General features: G+C 37.1%; 1 protein-coding gene across 1 annotated transcript; it reads right to left on the minus strand.

Annotated features, from left to right (window-relative positions):
* Window positions 1-158: 158 nt before the first annotated feature.
* Window positions 159-17,777, minus strand: LOC137967167 (D-lactate dehydrogenase [cytochrome], mitochondrial). The gene is made up of 19 exons (XM_068813635.1): window positions 17,513-17,777; window positions 16,483-16,579; window positions 16,283-16,383; window positions 14,721-14,769; window positions 13,257-13,349; window positions 12,147-12,261; window positions 10,351-10,411; window positions 9,234-9,270; window positions 9,069-9,130; window positions 8,670-8,766; window positions 7,302-7,376; window positions 6,468-6,576; window positions 5,901-6,010; window positions 2,056-2,118; window positions 1,738-1,817; window positions 1,032-1,162; window positions 726-769; window positions 457-579; window positions 159-333 (listed from the first exon to the last, which is right to left on the minus strand). Exons 1-18 carry the CDS (start codon window positions 17,752-17,754, stop codon window positions 460-462), a joined length of 1,686 nt encoding a protein of 561 aa, XP_068669736.1. The 5' UTR covers window positions 17,755-17,777; the 3' UTR covers window positions 159-333; window positions 457-459.
* Between the last annotated feature and the right edge of the window lie 224 nt (window positions 17,778-18,001).

Here is an 18,001-nt window from a genome sequence, read left to right on the forward strand (position 1 = left end):
CTGCTTTTAGGTTTGGAGTCTTGGATTTATTGAAGTTAAGCAACTTTTAGTTGTAGGCTTTTGCAGTTGGCGTTTTGCATTTGGCATTAGATATTTTCGAGCTTTACAAGCGGCAGTACTATCCACAAAGAACAGTCTAAAAATCAGTCGAGGTGGATCCCACCTTTTTCATCTGGATAGAAGTTTATTAAATCACTGCCTCAGTATATGTTACAGGATCCAATCAAAATTGGGAATGGGTGAAGCAATCGTACCAGAAAGAAGCTAGTAAAATCATTTGCGAGTTACTGAAACTTACTCTTCCCACTTCAGATTTGTCATATAAGAGAATAGCTGCATGGACAGCATAATGATTAGAACAATGTTGACCAATTAACAGAAGAAAATCAGGGTAAACATCCAGATAATACAAGGACGGAAGAAGCTACAAAATGAGTATTAGTAGAATTGGTTTACATTTTAGATACAAACATGGGGTGGGATGAGCTTCCCAGGATTCATGATGTTGTTCGGATCCAACGCATCCTTGATTTTCTTCATTGTCCTCAGAGCCTCCATGCCAAGTTCTTCTTCAAGGTACTAAGAAAGCAGATATTGAGAAACTTCAATAGCGATCTCCCAGAATGGATTCTTATAATAACTGTAAGTATTTCTTCCATACTTAATTCATTTATGCTTTTTTTTGCTTCTAAGCAATATAAATATATATATATATATATATATACCTTCATTTTTCCAGTTCCAACGCCATGCTCTCCAGTGCAAGTTCCTGCTCAATCATGGGCAAAATAAGTTAATCACAGCAATGACATGAAAGTCCTGTGAAATATATATCAGGCTTTTTCTTTGTAGCATTTCTATTCAATTTTCTGACACCACCAGTGCTGCTGCAAGTATGGGGCCACACACAACATGTCGGTGAAATACTCTGTTCTACTGTGACAATGAATATCATTAAGAATCCAGAGAGAATGATTTTGAAATATATTTTGTTTCATACCAAATCATAGCTTCCAATATATTATAAGTACCTTCCATAGACAAAGCCGTGTGGACCATGAAGTGGTTAAGTCTCGCTGCTTCATGCCGATGTTCATCGTTATTAGGATCAAATAGAATCACCGAATGGAAGTTGCCATCACCAGCATGAGCAATGACTGAACTGGTGTTTGAAAAGTTTTATTATTAAAAAAAAAAAAAGAAGAATAGAGAAAAAGAGAATCAGACACTTTATCAAATCTTGGAGAGCAGGCAAGGAAGTAACATTGATGGTATGTTAAGAAACAGCAGTCTATTTAAACTCATGGCCAGACCAACTCCCTGTAAAATAGCAGAGAAAGGAATGATTGCTGGGCCAGAACCAGATTCAAAACAATTCGGTAAGGAATAATTGTATAGAGTGTTACCTGTTGAGACTTACAAGTGGATAATCAGAATGTTATGTGCTCTTCTTTGTATATTACTTAAATGGTACTAAAAGCATATAGGCTCACATTCTCTTACTCTTACTTAGAGTAAATAAAGGAAAAAGTGTGGGTTGGGAACCACAATATTGGCACAATAATTTTCCTCGGGTGCAAAGGTGAAGTTGGTTCTATTACATTCTCTAAATAAGAACATTTGCTTTCTGCATCTACTGCATACTTCAAAGCGTAACCTCCATTGAATCAGAAACTTCAAATATATATAGAGAGAAAAATACTAAGATATCTTATTAGTGATCAAGAATACCCATACCACACCAGTGGTGAATCCTCAAGCTCTCTCTTGGAAACAGAAATGCATTCTGCTAGTCGGGATAAGGGAACACAAACATCCTGTACACAGATTAGTGGAAGGATCACACCTCACACATATTGATCAGCGACGAGTCATACATAACTAAGACTTTAATTGGAGTCACAAATAATGTGTTCAGAATACTTTTATTGAATTGGCTTTCTTACTTAACAGAGTTTTCAAACTAGTAGAATTGCACACTGGAACAAAAATTCCCTAACTATAAGTGATCATTTTATTTAGAATGGGCCACAAATAGTCAAATAAAAAACTCACTGAAATCATTGCTTCAAAGTTTGGTTCCATGGTAAAGCAAGCCCACAGTGCCTCCTTCCTTATCTGTGCACAACAGAAAGACCCGGTTAGGCTACACAACTTGAAGGAAAAAGAAAAGCAACACCAGAGGTGCATATGTTCAGCAATTCTAACTAAAAATATTTTTCTTCTTTAAATGGCATATTGAGATGTGAGTAAACAAAAAGACAAATCATAAAATCTGGGCAACCATTCTGCAGGTGGTACTGAAGAAGATTAGATCTACTGGTTTTTTTTTTTTTTTTTTTGAAAAAGATGTATATATATATATATATATATATATAGATAAACAAGAAAATACAGAAATTACAAAGAGGGGAGCATCTCCCTGACAACCAGCGATTGTAGGGTAGCTCCGTGGTTAGCAAGCACATCAGCTACCGAATTTGCGGATCTCGGAATGTGAGACCAAATACAAGATAAAAATGAACAAATTTCAATAATCTCCCAAAAAATGTCCCAATGGCGCCACGGGGGAGGGGATGCACGCTCGCACCATCCAATGACCACCTTCGAGTCCCTTTCAATATGGAGGGGACCTGTGCACTTATCTCTGAAAACGCGGAGCCCATTGAGGAGACCATGAAGTTCCGCAGACGTAGAGTCGGTGATTCCTAAAGGGCCAGCATATTAGTAAAGTTGGTTGCCTAGGTGATCCGAGATAACCCCGCCGAATCCAGAGAGCTCGGGATTACCAAGAGAAGAATCATCAAAGTTCAACTTAAGGTAACCAAGATCAGGAGGGATCCATTCCTGCATAGTCCGGACATTTGTCCTCGAGTGCATCCTAGCCAAATTAAACCAGTTCTCACAGATAGGGGTCCCCAAAAATGAGGAGAAAGACTTCTTCGTCAGGAGCCAAGAATAAATATGCCCTACCACTCGATCCGCCACCCGGTCCGCAGATTCGATTTTACCTTCAAACCTTCTATGATTGCGCTCATTCCATAGACCCCACGATATGAAACTAGCACAAGCCAAGAGCATCACCTTTCTGAGACCAGGAAGGGACATACCAAGTAGCAACTTACTGAATGAGAGCAAATCGGCTACCATACAGAATTGAATCCCAAACATGCTAAGTATGGATGTCCACACCTTCCATGAGAAGATGTATTGAAGCAGAATGTGACTTGTGGACTCAGCTTCTATATTGCAAAGAGGACATAAGGGGTCTACTGAGGGGTGACCTCTTCTTCTAAGCACGTCTGCCGAGAGACTCTTGTCGTGACAAACACTCCACATGAAGAATTTAATCTTAGGAGGAGCACACAGACGCCATACAAAAAAGATCTCATGATCCTGATGAGGAGCATTCCAGCCATTGATGAAACTGAATGCAGATGATACTGAGAAAATGCCTTTTTTCTCTGGCCACCAAACGAGCTTGTCTGCCACCAAAGGACGAATTTTTACCGCAGTTATAGAGTCCATCAGTTGACTGGCCTCTAGTGCCTCAGAGTCCGAAAGACCTCTTCTAGGATGAAAGTTCATACCACCCCCCTCGAAAGCATCTGTTACTAATATATTCCTACGGCTGGATAGGAGAAACAAGCTTTTGAAGGCATTCTGTAGCGGCTCCTGCCCCATCCATAAATCATCCCAAAATTTGAGGGACCTACCGTTTCCAACATTAGAATCTGCAAGCAGCTGAAAATTTTGGAAGTAGTTATAGTGCTCTCCAAATTGAAGATAAACCTCTCTGATTTCCCTCTGATATCCACCAATGAGTAATACCCCCAAGCTTGGCGATAACCATTTCCTTTCAAAGATTTGAGGAATAAGTACTGATTTTCCATAACCATTTAAGAAGCAGAGCTTGGGGCATATCTTTGGATTTCTAAATCCCTAGGCCACCCAAATTTTTTGGCAAACAGACTTCATCCCATTTGACCAGGTGATATGTAAAAGTATCACTCGATCCTCTCCATAAAAATCTTCTTTTGAGTTTATCCATTCTCTTACATATGGATGCAAGACAGGGCATAAAAGATAGTGAATAATTTGGAATACCTGCAATGCAAGACTTGAGAAGGGTGAGCCTCCCCGCCTTACTAAGTAACCACCCTTTCCAAGTTGCCAGCCGGGATTCATTCCTCTCAACCATCGGATTCCAAAGACTTTTGCAGATGCGGTCGTTGAATAGTGGCAGGCCAAGATATGTGGTCGGTAATTGACTTGTTGTACAACCAAATATACTAGCCATCTCTGTAAGAAGCTCAGGGCTAACATTAAACCCCATTAGAGAGGTCTTTCCCCAATTGACTTTCTGGCCTGATGCTAACTCGAAAAGACCCAAAATCGTTTTGATCTTTCTGGTAACCTCAATGTTACCGATCCCAAATATGATAGTATCGTCTGCATACTGAAGGATAGGGATATCAAAAGCTTCTTGAGGGCTGATTAGAGGAAGCCATCCGAGATTGATTGCCGAGTAAAACATAGTAAAGAGAAATTCACCGATCATGTCGAAAAGAAGAGGGGAGATCGGATCACCTAGTCTAATTCCTCTGGACCCTTTGAAATACCCACAGATTGTGCCATTTAGGAGAAGAGAATATGAGGTCGAGCCCACACAACTCCTGATCCAAAATCTCCATCTTTCTCCAAAACCCATTTTTCCCATGATCTCGTCGAGGAGGATCCAATTGTGACTCTATCAAAAGCCTTTTCTAAATCAAGTTTCAGCACAATTCTAGGATCTTCATTACGCCAAAAATGATCAATAAGCTCATGTGCAGCCATAGTGGAGTCTAAAATCTCTCTTCCTTTTAGGAAAACACCTTGCCCTCTGTGTATGACAGTTGGAAGAAGATCTTTTAGACGATGAGCCAGAATTCTAGCAATGATTTTGTAGGCGCTTGTGACGAGACTGATTGGTCGAAAATCCTCCGGCCTCTTAACACTAGCCTTCTTCGGGACTAAGGCAATGAATGACGCACCGATACTGCGGAAGGTGACCCCATTTCTGAAGAAACCATGAATCATTTCTAAGATGTCCTCCTTGAGGTGGGGCCAAGATTAGATCTACTGGTGTCCCAGTGTTCCTGTGCCTAAGGGTGCACCAAGCCAAATTGGTTTGCAAACCGTTCGAGCTCGATTCAAAAAATACTCGGCTCAGTTTAGTTTTTACTTGAGCTCGGCTCAAACTTGAAATAAGGCTTGTTAAGTATAACAAGCCAAGCTAGACTTGTTAGCTCGTGAGCCAGCTCGTTAATATAATTTTTTTTAAGAAAATACTTTTTACTCTAATTGCTCTCGTTAGTTTCTTCTTTAGTTGGTTGATGAATGCTCTTATTTACCTCTCAAAGACGATTGGTCGTTCAGCCCATTTGAGTCCCTCAACATCTAATGTTATTGCTGGCCAATAGAATAAACACTATTGATGGAGGGGTTTGCTCTTTCTTTTAGGTCTATTAAGTTGGCTAATGTACATTAGTATGCTCCATTGAAAAATCTTGGACTCCTCTACGATAACATGCAGTTCAATGGTACCAAGCCCATCAACATATCCTCTTTATTTATTTATTTTATTTTTGTAGTTTTAAATATATTTTGAGCTCGAGTTCGAGTTCGAGTTCGAGTTCAATTTAAGGCACGACGCTGAGCTCGAACTCAAGCTTGAAGTTTTAAGGTCAAGCCAAGCTCAAACCTACACAAGTTCAAGCTTGGCTCGACTTGATGCCATCCCTACCTGTGTTGTGCCTTGAACAGCTCAAATTTAATGAAAGACTCTACTTCTTACAGAGTGAAATGGCTAAAGTACAGCTGCCAATCAAAACAAATGCAGCAAGTAGAGTTTTTACCTTCCACAACTCCTTTTTAGCTTCAACATCTTCTACAAATATAAAATCAGAGCCATTATGCTCACCAACAATCTTCTGAACCAGCAATGTCTGTTCCCGTGAATATGCCTCTGATAAAAGAAGTACAAAATTACTCATTGGTACATAAGAATATTTAATCATAAACAACAAAAAGAACAAATAAATTAGATGATAACAGAGAAGTATTGATTCAACATATGTCAATGAAAAAGGTAGATCATTAATCTGAATTGTGAAGCACAATAAGAACTCCTTGTAAAATCATCCAATGAAAAAAAAAAAAAACTATTGCATGGATTAGGTCTAAAACAAGTATTGACAGTTTGGAAGCCCAAGAGATAGTTAATCAGAACCTTGAATTCAATTACAATGGTAGGAAAACTATATACTCTCCTTCAGAGGGAAATGTGAAGTTAGGTAAGTCACCTTTCTTCCAACTAAATCCACTGGAGCTTCCATTCAGTTGAACCATATACTATCTTTGCATGATGGTGAAGGCCTATTTGTAAGCAGATAGCTAGTGAAAAAAAAATATTGATGAATTACCTGTCCCAATAAATTCAAACATCAAAGTTGGAAGCTCAGGCAGGTTCTTCCCATTTGCAATATTGATAGCCTTGATTTGAACTTCATCCAAAAGTTCCACCCTAGAAACCTAAGCAGATAAAAAGAAAAAAAAATGACTCGTCTAGGTGATTATATAGAGCAGACATTCATAAAAAAACTGGATATGGTACCAACAATTTTCAGATCAATTTTTGCATTACTCAAACACCTTCATGGGCAACTTGTTTTACCAAGAGCTGTCTGAATTATCATATACTGAAGGATAAATTTCCCAGATATTACTGAGTTGACAGGTGCTGCTTATGGGAATTCTAAAAGATCCAAAGGCGATCTCCTAGTTATGAAACTGAAGGGCCTATATTAATAGATGAACATGTACCACCCAATCTTTGAGCTTGGAAGATACTACACTTATAAATTGAGAATATGCCTCCAACATTAGAGAAACCAACTCAGTACCAGATCTGCTCCCAGCCCAATTTATCATGACAACAGAGCTATTCCAAGCCCTTTTCTCTGTCATATGTCCCATCTGTTTCCTACACGTTCAGGCCCATTTACCTATTTGTTCTGTTGGCCTCGGATGTAAGAGGGTGAGTTAGCAGGTAAAAGTCCCACGTTGCTGTCTTTGGAAAATCCAAGACAAATCACATGGAAGCGGCCTCCTATCATTGGCCAGTCATTTTAGATGGAACCAAACCAATTTAACATGATACTAGAGCTACACTTAGCCCATTTATCAAAATGGATGGAAAATCATTTCTCACACAATAACAGTACCTTAAAAGAAATATAAATGTGGTAGTACTCTACCTGAATACCAGAGAGCATTGTAGCTATGGCAACATCAGCTGCATCCTTAATTGTACTGAAGTTGCACATTGCAACCTGCAACAACAACAATCTGATTTATCAGGCACACATGTTCATGAATACCATCTCCATTTCTTTTCTTTTTCTTGAAAAGTCTTTTTTACTTTTCTTGAATGGCTCAAGTATTTTTCTTTGCTTTTCAGAAAGTTATATAATAAAGTTTTTTGCAGAATGAACAAGCAGCTGCTAGCCAATGACTGGATCTAGCCATGTTGTTTCTTCAGATATATTAATATCTGAATTTAATATATCTGAATAGGCATCACTATTCATGGATGAGGTGGAAATCCTGAGAAAAATAATTTCATACACAAACACGTGTATAGGAATAAGAGAAAACACAAAACAGTTTCTTAGAAAATGTAGAAAACATCAGGTTTACATGAAGTTTTGAGGAGTGAACATTCATCCAATTTACAAAGTTAACACTATTTAGATTACTTAATATTGAATGCTAAATCTACTTAATTCTTTGTTGGAAGATAGGCCCAAGCCCACACGATCAAGGAAGACCTACATATCTAAGAGTATTATAAGATGGGCCACATGGCTAAGAAAAGCCACAAGATGGGCCCAAGCACATAAGAAGTATGACCCACCATGATTACCACGAGCTGGTATCCTTATCACATAAGTTGGAAGATCAAGAAGGACTCACAAAGACATCTTTATCTTATGGTCACATCCTAGAAGAGTTCTAGTTTGAGTTATGTTTGTCTTTTATCTATATTGAGTTATTTAATTATGCTAAGACGTATCTTTAAGTGTTAGAGTTTGGGTGAAATTGGGACAAAGGTAGTTTTATTGTAATTGGACTCTACTACCTTCCTCTATTATAAATAGAAGTTCATGTACTCTGATTATAATAAGTTAATGAAGTCAATGAAGTATTTTTTTTTCCATAAATTCAACATTCTTGTAGGAACTGAAATAAAGACAGGTCATATTGCATATCAAATATGTACTGATCAAATGAATAATTAGACCACAATTTCTTTAGCATTATCACTATTCTTAATATCGAGTTTCGAATGATAGATACTGCTGATATAAACCAGATGTCATGGCCTTGTAACAGGGGATGTTTCTCCCTGTGTGGGTTAATTCCCTTCTTGTATGATTATGCATTCATTACTTTTTAATAAACTTCACCATTTCGAGAACAAAAATAAAATAAAATCATACAAACATATAGACTTTATTACCACAGAGTACAGCAGAACCGTGGGACCCCATGTACTGTACATTTTGTACGATAAGGCATATATATGGTCTGCCTGCCTGAGTAAGGGAGAAGGAAATGATTACCACAGAGTACTTGGGAATTTTCTGAAGTCGCAAAGTCACTTCTGTTATGACACCCAAGGTGCCTTCACTTCCAATCATTAAGCGTGTCAAATCATATCTAAGAAGTGGAGGAAAGAAAACAATAACTACATGTCAATCGTATGGACCTGTTTCTTTACTTAGATGTTAAATGGAACATCTAAGAAACAAATCATGCAACATGAAGACCATAACTGGAAGGATGCTAAAACTATAACATATATACTTTATTAAAGCATAAAAAAATGAGAGAAGTTTGTAAAACATCCTAGCAATGTACCATTTATTTCAGACATAACAAGATTTCATACTGAGCCAGTTTCATTAATAGTGCCAATCCAGAACATACTTTTCTGGACAAAGAAGCCAATGAAGACTAACCCTGCAGCACTCTTTCGAGCACGAGATGCCGTCTTGATGACTTCTCCATTTGCTAAAACAGCCTGAAGAGAAAAATATTTGAGAACATGTGCAACAAAGGGCACAAAAGGAGGGGGGTGGAGGGGGAGAGGAGGAGGGGAGGGGAGAGAGAGCGATTTAACAAACCTTAAGATTGATGACATTGTCACGCATGGTTCCATACCTGCAGATTGAAATGTAAATTAGAAAGCCAAAAGAATATAAGATATTTTTTCTCTTGAATTACTAAATAAGCTTCATAGCTCTCACTAAATAAAGATAAGATGATATTTCAAAATTTTAAAAGAAAATAGCTCGGTAGCTCTCACTAAATAAAGATAAGATGATATTTCAAATTTTAAAAAAGAAAATAAGCTTGCTAGCTCTCATTTAATTTCCTATAGTTTCACCTTTTCTTTTCTTTTTTCTTTTTTTTAAAATAAGATGTGTAAGCTATATTAAAAGAAAAGAGAGATTACAATACCTTGCTAAACAGGGCCTCCTTCCACAACAAGGTGTTGGAGAAAGACGCCTAGTTTAGCCTGGGCATCCGCTAAATGATTAGCAGATCTAGAAATATAATTCCATTTATATTTTCATCTTTTCTATTTACAGTTTTTTTTACAAAGGTTTAAAGAGCATTACTGTTTTTCACATTTTGGTGAATTAAGTAGGTCTTACATGTAATAAAAGAGGGAACACAGATTGCTAGAATGATTTGAACCTGTTGAAAGATTACATGAAGTTTGGTAATTTTACCTTGTCTGTAATGCCTAGTGATGACAATATCATGATCAGTAAATGTTGAAGTGTCCACAGATGCATTTCATGTAATTGGAGTAATATATGTTGAATTATAGGCATGTAAGTGCACAAGGGGCATTCTTGTCCTTTTACACAACTCCCACTAAGTTATAAAGACTGGGAGGTCGTGCACAACTCTCCTTTCTCTCTATCTTCTTTAATCTTTACTTTTTATTTAACCATTCCTAGCACTTCATGCCATTCTCTTCTCCCTCTATTTTACTTTCTAAGCGTAGATTCCTCTTTATGCTGCTTTCTAACTCTTTCATGGTTTCTAGGTAGCGACTTGCTATCATTTTATTGGCAGTGCATGACAATATAAAATTTCTACAAGAATCACGCTGATAGACAAGTCAAAATTGTAACACCAGAATCGTGCATGAAAGCCATATATAAGTCAACGGTGAAAATCATCTATAGAGTTTTATGCTCATGCATAAACAAAGTGAAATCATCTAACCTTACAGCAAGAGAACCAGAGCAACGGGTAGCACACATGCCACCAATAGTTGCACCAGGGCCTGTAAGCAAGGATGCAAAAAAATCAGTCCCCCAAATGTATAATTCTGCGTACAGGTCGATCCTGGCCATGTCACATTTTTTCTTATCATGTATTTCAGACATTCAGGCACCAAAAGTTGGAGAGCTTCAGAGGGCATCATGTGGGTCCAGTCATAGAAAAGAGACATAGATCGCCTAACCTTACCTACACATGATGGCATCCAGCAGGTAGCAAAGTAATTAGCAATCTCGACTGAAATCATAGAGGTGGTAACTTGTGCTTTATAGAATAGAGGTGGGGACTCAACATTTGTATAGGAACAAAGCTCTTTGCATCAGACGTTCTTAAGCCCAGTAGTAGTTCAAGCATGTATTTCATTAACTGGTAGTGAAAGCAAAACCCTCCTCCATGGACGCTCAAGCATGTAATTCATGAAATTCAAGTAGTGTATCCTACAAGTACTTTGGCAGCACACTCATGCTGCCAATTGTATCCCAGTTGAACTCAATAAAGCTGAGTCTTGCAACCTACCCTAGTGGTTGGCGAGTCTTTCTCATTCTCTGTTAGCAGTTAAGGCCATGTCTCTATGTATATTATTCTTTATCTGTTACTGAGATACTCCATGTGTTTCCAAAAAAAACAAATAAATATGGTGGAGAGCAAGGAGATATTAATATAGCCTCAAATAAGTGAAGCTGACTTGAGGATTTTGAGGTAGCTTAGCAATTTTTTACTTTATATACATGCACTATTATCATCCAAGCTTTTTCATACTATGTAGGGGTAGTTAGGGAGTCCTTCCCATTCTCTATTAGCAGTTGATGCCATACCTCTAAATGTTTATTATTCCATATTAGCTAATGAAATATAAGATAATCCAAAAATATAAAGAGAGAGAGAGAGAGAGATGCATAGCAAAAGCAGATATTAATATGAGCACAAGTGAAGCTGGGTTGAGAATTTTGAGGTTGTTTAGCAGTTTTTTACTTTTACATACATGCCCTGTCATCATCCAAGTTATTTCATACTATGTTAGTTTGCATCATTACATACACGCACAGAAAAGTAATTTACAGCTCCTTCATGCTTTTTGCTTGTATAGCCTTGAGCAATTTCCTAGGTGATGTTGACATAAAATGATTGGCCTTAGAAATTTAGGTGAACAGAGAACACTCATTGACAGCAAGAACATTTAGTGGATATCCTGGGAAAGTTTGTTATGGTCCTGTGGGGTTCAACCTGGGGTATGAGCACAGTGTTGGACCAACCTAGTATGGGATAGGTTTAAGGGCCTAATTTTCCATGTTCCATCAACTCTGGAGCTTTTGGTGTATATAACTAATATTTGGTATCAGAATAGGCACCATGTCACGTGTTCAAATCCCGGAAGGGCAACCTATGGAAAGGCCTACCCGGTGCCATAGTGAAAGCCGTCACAAAGGTGAAAAGTACCTGGTTCAGAGAGGGAGTCGACATAAAGTGGACCACCGTGGACGTCGGCACATAAGCGTGGCGGATTGTTATGGTCTTGTGAGGCCAAACCTGGGGTATGGGAGCCAGGACGGGCCAGCCTAGTATGGGATAGGTTTAAGGGCCTAACTTTCTAGGTTCTATCAGCTCTGGAAGTTTTGGCGTATTGGTACCTAACAAAGTTCTAAAGGTTAAATAGTACAGTTTAAAAATATAAAGTAAATAAATGAAAATGAAACAAAATGAAACAGCCAACAAAAAGGTAAAGGATCTAATCAGTTAACCTGGATCAAGTGGGAAGAAAAGGCCATAAGGTCTCAGATACTCATTAAGTTCCATCCATCCAATTCCTGGCTCGACAACCACATCCATGTCCTCAACATGCAGTGATTTGATACTCTGAGCACAAAAATAAATCCACGTAATGACAAAGAAATAAGAGAACGTTTCTGTCCAAATGATATTAGTTAGGTTTGTAGCTATCAAGACAGACTTGATGACAAATTTACTATAGCAATACACTTCACTCAGTCTATTATTAATACAGACGCTATATTGGAAGATAATTCACCCAAATTTATTTATTAAGACATCTTGAGAAGTTACATAAAGAAGAAGAAGATAGCCAATATCAAAAGATTTGTTTAGGGACAACAAAGAACAAAAATTCTAACTGGATCTTTAGTGAAGGTTTATTGTGTTTCTTTCAGAAGAATTTTTTTCTTATTTTTCTTCTTCATGATACATCTTCAATCTCCTTGAGTTTGTCCATGAACTGCAAAGGTGTTTGTAGAAGTTCAGTTTCAGAAAAGCTATTTCTTTTTAGGATATTATTTATATAAGTGCATTTTAAACCTCACCAGGTAGGTCACGATATTTGTTTGAGTTCAGTGATGTTTTAGGTGGCCTATTTACATTGATCATATACTATGATTTTTGCATGTGCTCACAAAATTCCCTATCCTGGTCCCATTGATGAACTCCCTCTTCTCAATTTCTTTGAAAAAAAAATTGATCACATAATTGACCAGATAACCACATGCGTGGGTGCTCCTAACAGTGTCATAGAAAACATTGGGATTCAACTAGAAGCTTATCAGATAGCCACCACAGACTCAAAATTAAGAAGAGACTTTCAGAATTTATTTATTTTATTTTTTTGAAAAAGATGTATTAATAAAACGAGAGAAATAACAAGATAGTGACTTTCAGAATATAGTAAAGCTCTTTATCAATTGTGAAAATTTCACCAAATACACAATGGGAACTGGACTCCAGAGTGCATTTGCAGCTGAGAACAGCTGTTCAAATAATAACAATAAAAGAAGAAGTAAAAAATACCAGAGAACGTATTTCAGTTCAGTGAGGAAACATGTAAGGATAACGATGCATACTTTCATCAGTGACAAGTCAATGCACACACCTCCATGAGGAGATAAGGTGTGCCCCTCAATAGATGTTGCCCCACCATATGGTACAATAGGAACCTGTTTGATTACGGAAAAAGCAGTATAAGCACTTATTTGAACAGCCATTGTAACAGATGCATGAATTCTTAAAAGAATAGTGTATCATCACCTTCAGAGCCTAGTTGAAACCTATTTGGGTTAACTACATGGCCCCTCTCTATTTATCATTAGTGCCTCAACCAACATTCACAGAACCCTTCTAACCAGTTTACTGGGGCTCTGTTGACCATGCACAAATCCTCCCAATTTGTTGACATCCCTCAGCCAGAGTTTCTAATCAGTATACTACCAGGACTCTTTGAACAAATGCACACCATGTCAAGTAACTCTTATCCATTTTTTTTCATCTATTGGCACTACGGTAGTCCACTAGTACATTTATTTCTAACTATTTTTCTTATTTTTGCTGCAGGTCCATGGAAGCATTCTCAAATCTGTCATCCTAATCTCTGTATCAGGAAATTTTTCATTGATTGACACTGCACTGCATGAAGCATGATCACTCTAATAGTTGACTTAAAGAATTTTGCTTTAGTCCTTTTCAGCATCTGTCTATCATGTGCCAATCCAGCTGAAAATCATACCTAACTATCTAGTGATTAGGTGTTCAGTTTTTAAAAATAAAAAATCATTCAGCATCTGTCTCAAACACTTAGTATTGAGATTTTTAATGCTCTTAAAGGTAGACTAACAATAGTGTAAAAAGGGTTGCAAAAGGCAGGGATTACATTAGTTGCTGCCTGATGCAAGTCCAAGAATCACAGAATAGCAATTTTCGGTTTCATGCAAACAAGAGCTAAGTTTCTATCAGTTCTAGAACTTTGGCCACTAACCTAGAGATTGTTAACCAAAGTTCCACGTGGACACAAGATTGCAAAGATCCATACTTGATACTTGGGAAGAGGTTTCCTAACTTCGATTAGCAATTTTTGAATGCACCTGAACCCAACTTTAACTCAGTATTAGAATGAATACCTACATGTGGGTTTCCATAAAAAAATGTCCACATGTTGGAGCCATAAACATGATCACATGTGAGGAAGAGTGTCAAGAATAGTCTTACAGAGACCTAAGATTAGAAAATCCAATATATTACTTGGAAAGTTATTTTGGGAACAGGTCTTAAAGTGGAAAGTCATGCAATGGCTATTGGACCAGAGTCCAGCCAAACTTAGTTCCCCCTTCCTATCTACTTAACTAACCTTCGAACATAGCCTGACTAACCTAGCCATCATCTTATGCAAAGTAAAGTCTTTCTATCACATTTTTAAATGCTCTAGAGCATCCTTATGTTTGAAAAAGGGAGTTAATAATTCATTCCTCTCTTAAAGACTAACGTTCAATAAATGCCTTTCCTTTTGATTTAATTATTTTGGAAAAGAGGCACACCTTATACTTGTTACATGCAGCTACTACCTGAGAAACTTCACCCTCTGACCTGCAAATTCAAGAATTAGTTAGGTATAGAAGACAGTCTATTTCAAAGGAACAACATTTGTATGGTATGAAGAAAGAGATTCCAAATTTCAAAAATCAATAATAGAAAGCCCATATTAATACTTCTTTACATGCATGTTTATGGCCTTTTCATGAAAGTAAACATAACATCAAGAAATTAGAGGGGCATTAAAGGAGGAGAGACACAAGATACAGGATAGAAAGAAGAAAATTGACAAAAGAGAGATAAAAAAACTTGTGAATCTGTTACTGTTGTAGACTTATTGAACTTTTCCACAGCTACTTTTCCTGAAACCCTTGAAAGTACAGAGACTACTAAAACACCAAAAACGAAATAAAATTAAGACTTAAAGAGTTTGACTATCTATTTGACTTTCACTGTCTAAAACTAAGACTTTGATTTAGACACTGACATTGAGTAAACCAAACTAATTTAACATAAAAAAAAATCACTAACCATCTGACTTATTTTTCTTTATTTTTTCTGGAAAATAGCAAGAGTTTAGTATAAATGCAAGATGTGAGCTAAAGAAGGAACAAGTGATCTGAATTTTAACTCGAATTAACCGAGAAACTGAGTAACAAACTACTTTCATAATAGGTAGAACTGACTTATAACTCTCAGACTTTTCCGTATCTTTTTTTTTTTTTTTTTTTTAATAACAATGAGAAAGAGGATTCTATTAAGAGAGCTCCCAGGGGTGACAAGAATACATTCAATATGTCAACTGCTTCTATTCTTCTATATCTTGCACGCTTCCACTCAAACTGTTATAATCTCTTTTTGCATTGAAAAAAAACTCAAATGGTCTTTCGACATGCAAGTAACAATTATAGTAGAGATGTGAATATGTCATGTAACTCAGCCTGTTAGTCCAATCGTATCTTCCTCTACACCTTAGTTGTTCTAGCCCAATATCTCATAAATTTCATGCCTTAAGCTAATTTCAGATAACATCAATACTGTACACAGGAATCATAATGCCTACTCTATTACTAGCACTCTGTTTCGCTTTGACTTCCATTTTTTTAGGGTATTAAAAAAAAAAAGATAACAGAGCAAGCAATTGGTTTTAAGCCAGATAAACCAATAACTTATCATGTCCATTAAAAAATTATAGCTATCCAAGAGAAGAAACTGCATAACCAAAAGAAGAACATACAAGTATTACAAAACATAATGCCTACTCTATTACACTTAGTTGTTGCTAGCCCAATATCTCATAAATCTCATGCCTTAAGCTAATTTCAGATAACATCAATACTGTACACAGGAATCATAATGCCTACTCTATTACTAGCACTCTGTTTCACTTTGACTTCCATTTTTTTAGGGAATTAAAAAAAAAAAAAAGGTAACAGAGCAAGCAATTGGTTTTAAGCCAGATAAACCAATAACTTATCATGTCAATTAAAAAAGTATAACTATCCAAGAGAAGAAACTGCATAACCCAAAGAAGAACATACAAGTATTACAAAACATATAACCATACCGTGGATAAACAATTACGTCTGGAATATTTACAGCTTTATGAAAGCTATTTTGTGGCTTCCCATGGAAGTACCTTTCATCGTAATCCAAGGTCATTCTATCCTGTAAATCCACCCATAAGTTACTTAAAAAAATCTTGCAATAACTTAACCAACAAAAAAAAAGATACTTAAGAGAGCAAATATTAGTTTAGGAGATTACTTCACAGATAGCTTTCAATTCACTGACAAGTTCTTCTGGGACTTCTTTATGAGAGCCTCTAACTACAACGTCAGTGGTGTTCTTTTCACCAATTATGCTGCCAAATGAAAAAAAACAGTGTAAGTAATTTATTTAATGGTTAAAAGATCAAATCTGTCATTCCAATAGCCATCAATTCCTGAAACAGAAACTTAAATTTCATCTTGTGAAGTCTTCAATTTTTAATATTGTATTTCTTTTTATTCGAACAAAAAAAAAATCTTCAAATATTGTACTGAGATTGGTGAAAAATATCAAATTACAAATGGTTTCAAGATAAAGCAGTAACAGGAATAAAAGAAAAGATTGTAAGAAGTGAAGTGATTGTCCAACAACTCAAAGCATTCCTCTGTTCTGACTCACCAAATCCTTTTCTTAGCAAAAGATTTACTGTAGTATAATTATTTGAAAATCAACAGTTCCTCCTACATCAATCATTCAGTTCTTCAATTAAATCAGCCTCTATAAATATCCATTGCACAAAAAAGGCAAAACAAAACAACAACGTAAAACAACTTAGAGAATTAATTTAATTATTAATTCTATTCCACCTATTGCTTGGAGAGGAAAGAAAAACACTACAATAACTTGAGGCAACAAATAATCTCCGCTTAAATGAACGGAAGAGCTACAAATTTGTCAAAGATTTTCACGAAATGTCTAAGGCAACTACATAGTAGCCGTTAACGGCTTCATTGTGTTGATAATCAACTTCTTAATGCTGCTTCTTTGACAGAGCGACGTCCATGAACTGACTAGCATAAGATCAATCTTTCCGTATTCAGCAAACAGAGGCATCGTTCAAACCGTTTCAGTTCTCTCGAACGTCGACTTTAAGGGAAAGAAAGGAGAAAAATTAATACGTTAAAAAGAATGAAACTTTCCCTGCGGAACTCGACTCGTCATCTATCATGATACAGCTAGGAATCACGTCTTTCAATTGGTTGATAAAATCTTAATACGACAAAAGAGAGAGAGAGAGAGAGATCACCGATGATCAAGAGATGAATCGCAGAAGCTAAGATCAAATGCAAAAGTTCCGGCAGAAAGTGCAACAGCGAGAGGTATAACGGAGCTCGTCCACCAGTGCGGCGGCCTTCTATCTCTAAGCTTAACAACTTCCGAAATACAGCCATTTCTGCCGCTGTGCAGGATGGTAGGGGCGCTTCTGAAAACACTGTAGCTGTGTTTTAGTGACGACCTCACGCGATAGATCAAAGAAGAAAATGCCATGGAGGTGAAAGACTGAGACGCCGAGGTCGCGCAAGCATACGGCCGCTGGTCTATCACGGCTGTTGGTACGAGTTCTTAAGTTCTCATATTGACTATTAAGTTCTTTGTCTTTTTTCTTATGACTCTACATGTCCAAACGTGTAAATCCAATCCTGTGGTCGAGCTCGAATGCTGACGTTGTGCAACACGTGTGCCAGGTTAACATGGTTTTGTTCATGACCTAGCAAACAAACCAACTTCCCCGGCC

This window comes from Aristolochia californica, unplaced genomic scaffold (assembly GCF_029961685.1).
Source record: "Aristolochia californica isolate CCGP_79_NKW_82.1479 unplaced genomic scaffold, dmAriCali1.0.hap1 SCAF_6, whole genome shotgun sequence".
NCBI lineage: Eukaryota > Viridiplantae > Streptophyta > Magnoliopsida > Piperales > Aristolochiaceae > Aristolochia > Aristolochia californica.

Bases quoted from the DNA above. Each gene is read 5' to 3' on its own strand.
- LOC137967167 (XM_068813635.1), bottom strand. From the start codon at position 17,754: ATGGCATTTTCTTCTTTGATCTATCGCGTGAGGTCGTCACTAAAACAC. The intron at 16,580-17,512 runs GTGATCTCTCTC...TTCATTTGGCAG, and splicing joins GATTCATCTCTTGATCATCG to CATAATTGGTGAAAAGAACA. The intron at 2,119-5,900 runs GTAAAAACTCTA...TGTTGTGCACAG, and splicing joins CTAAAAAGGAGTTGTGGAAG to ATAAGGAAGGAGGCACTGTG.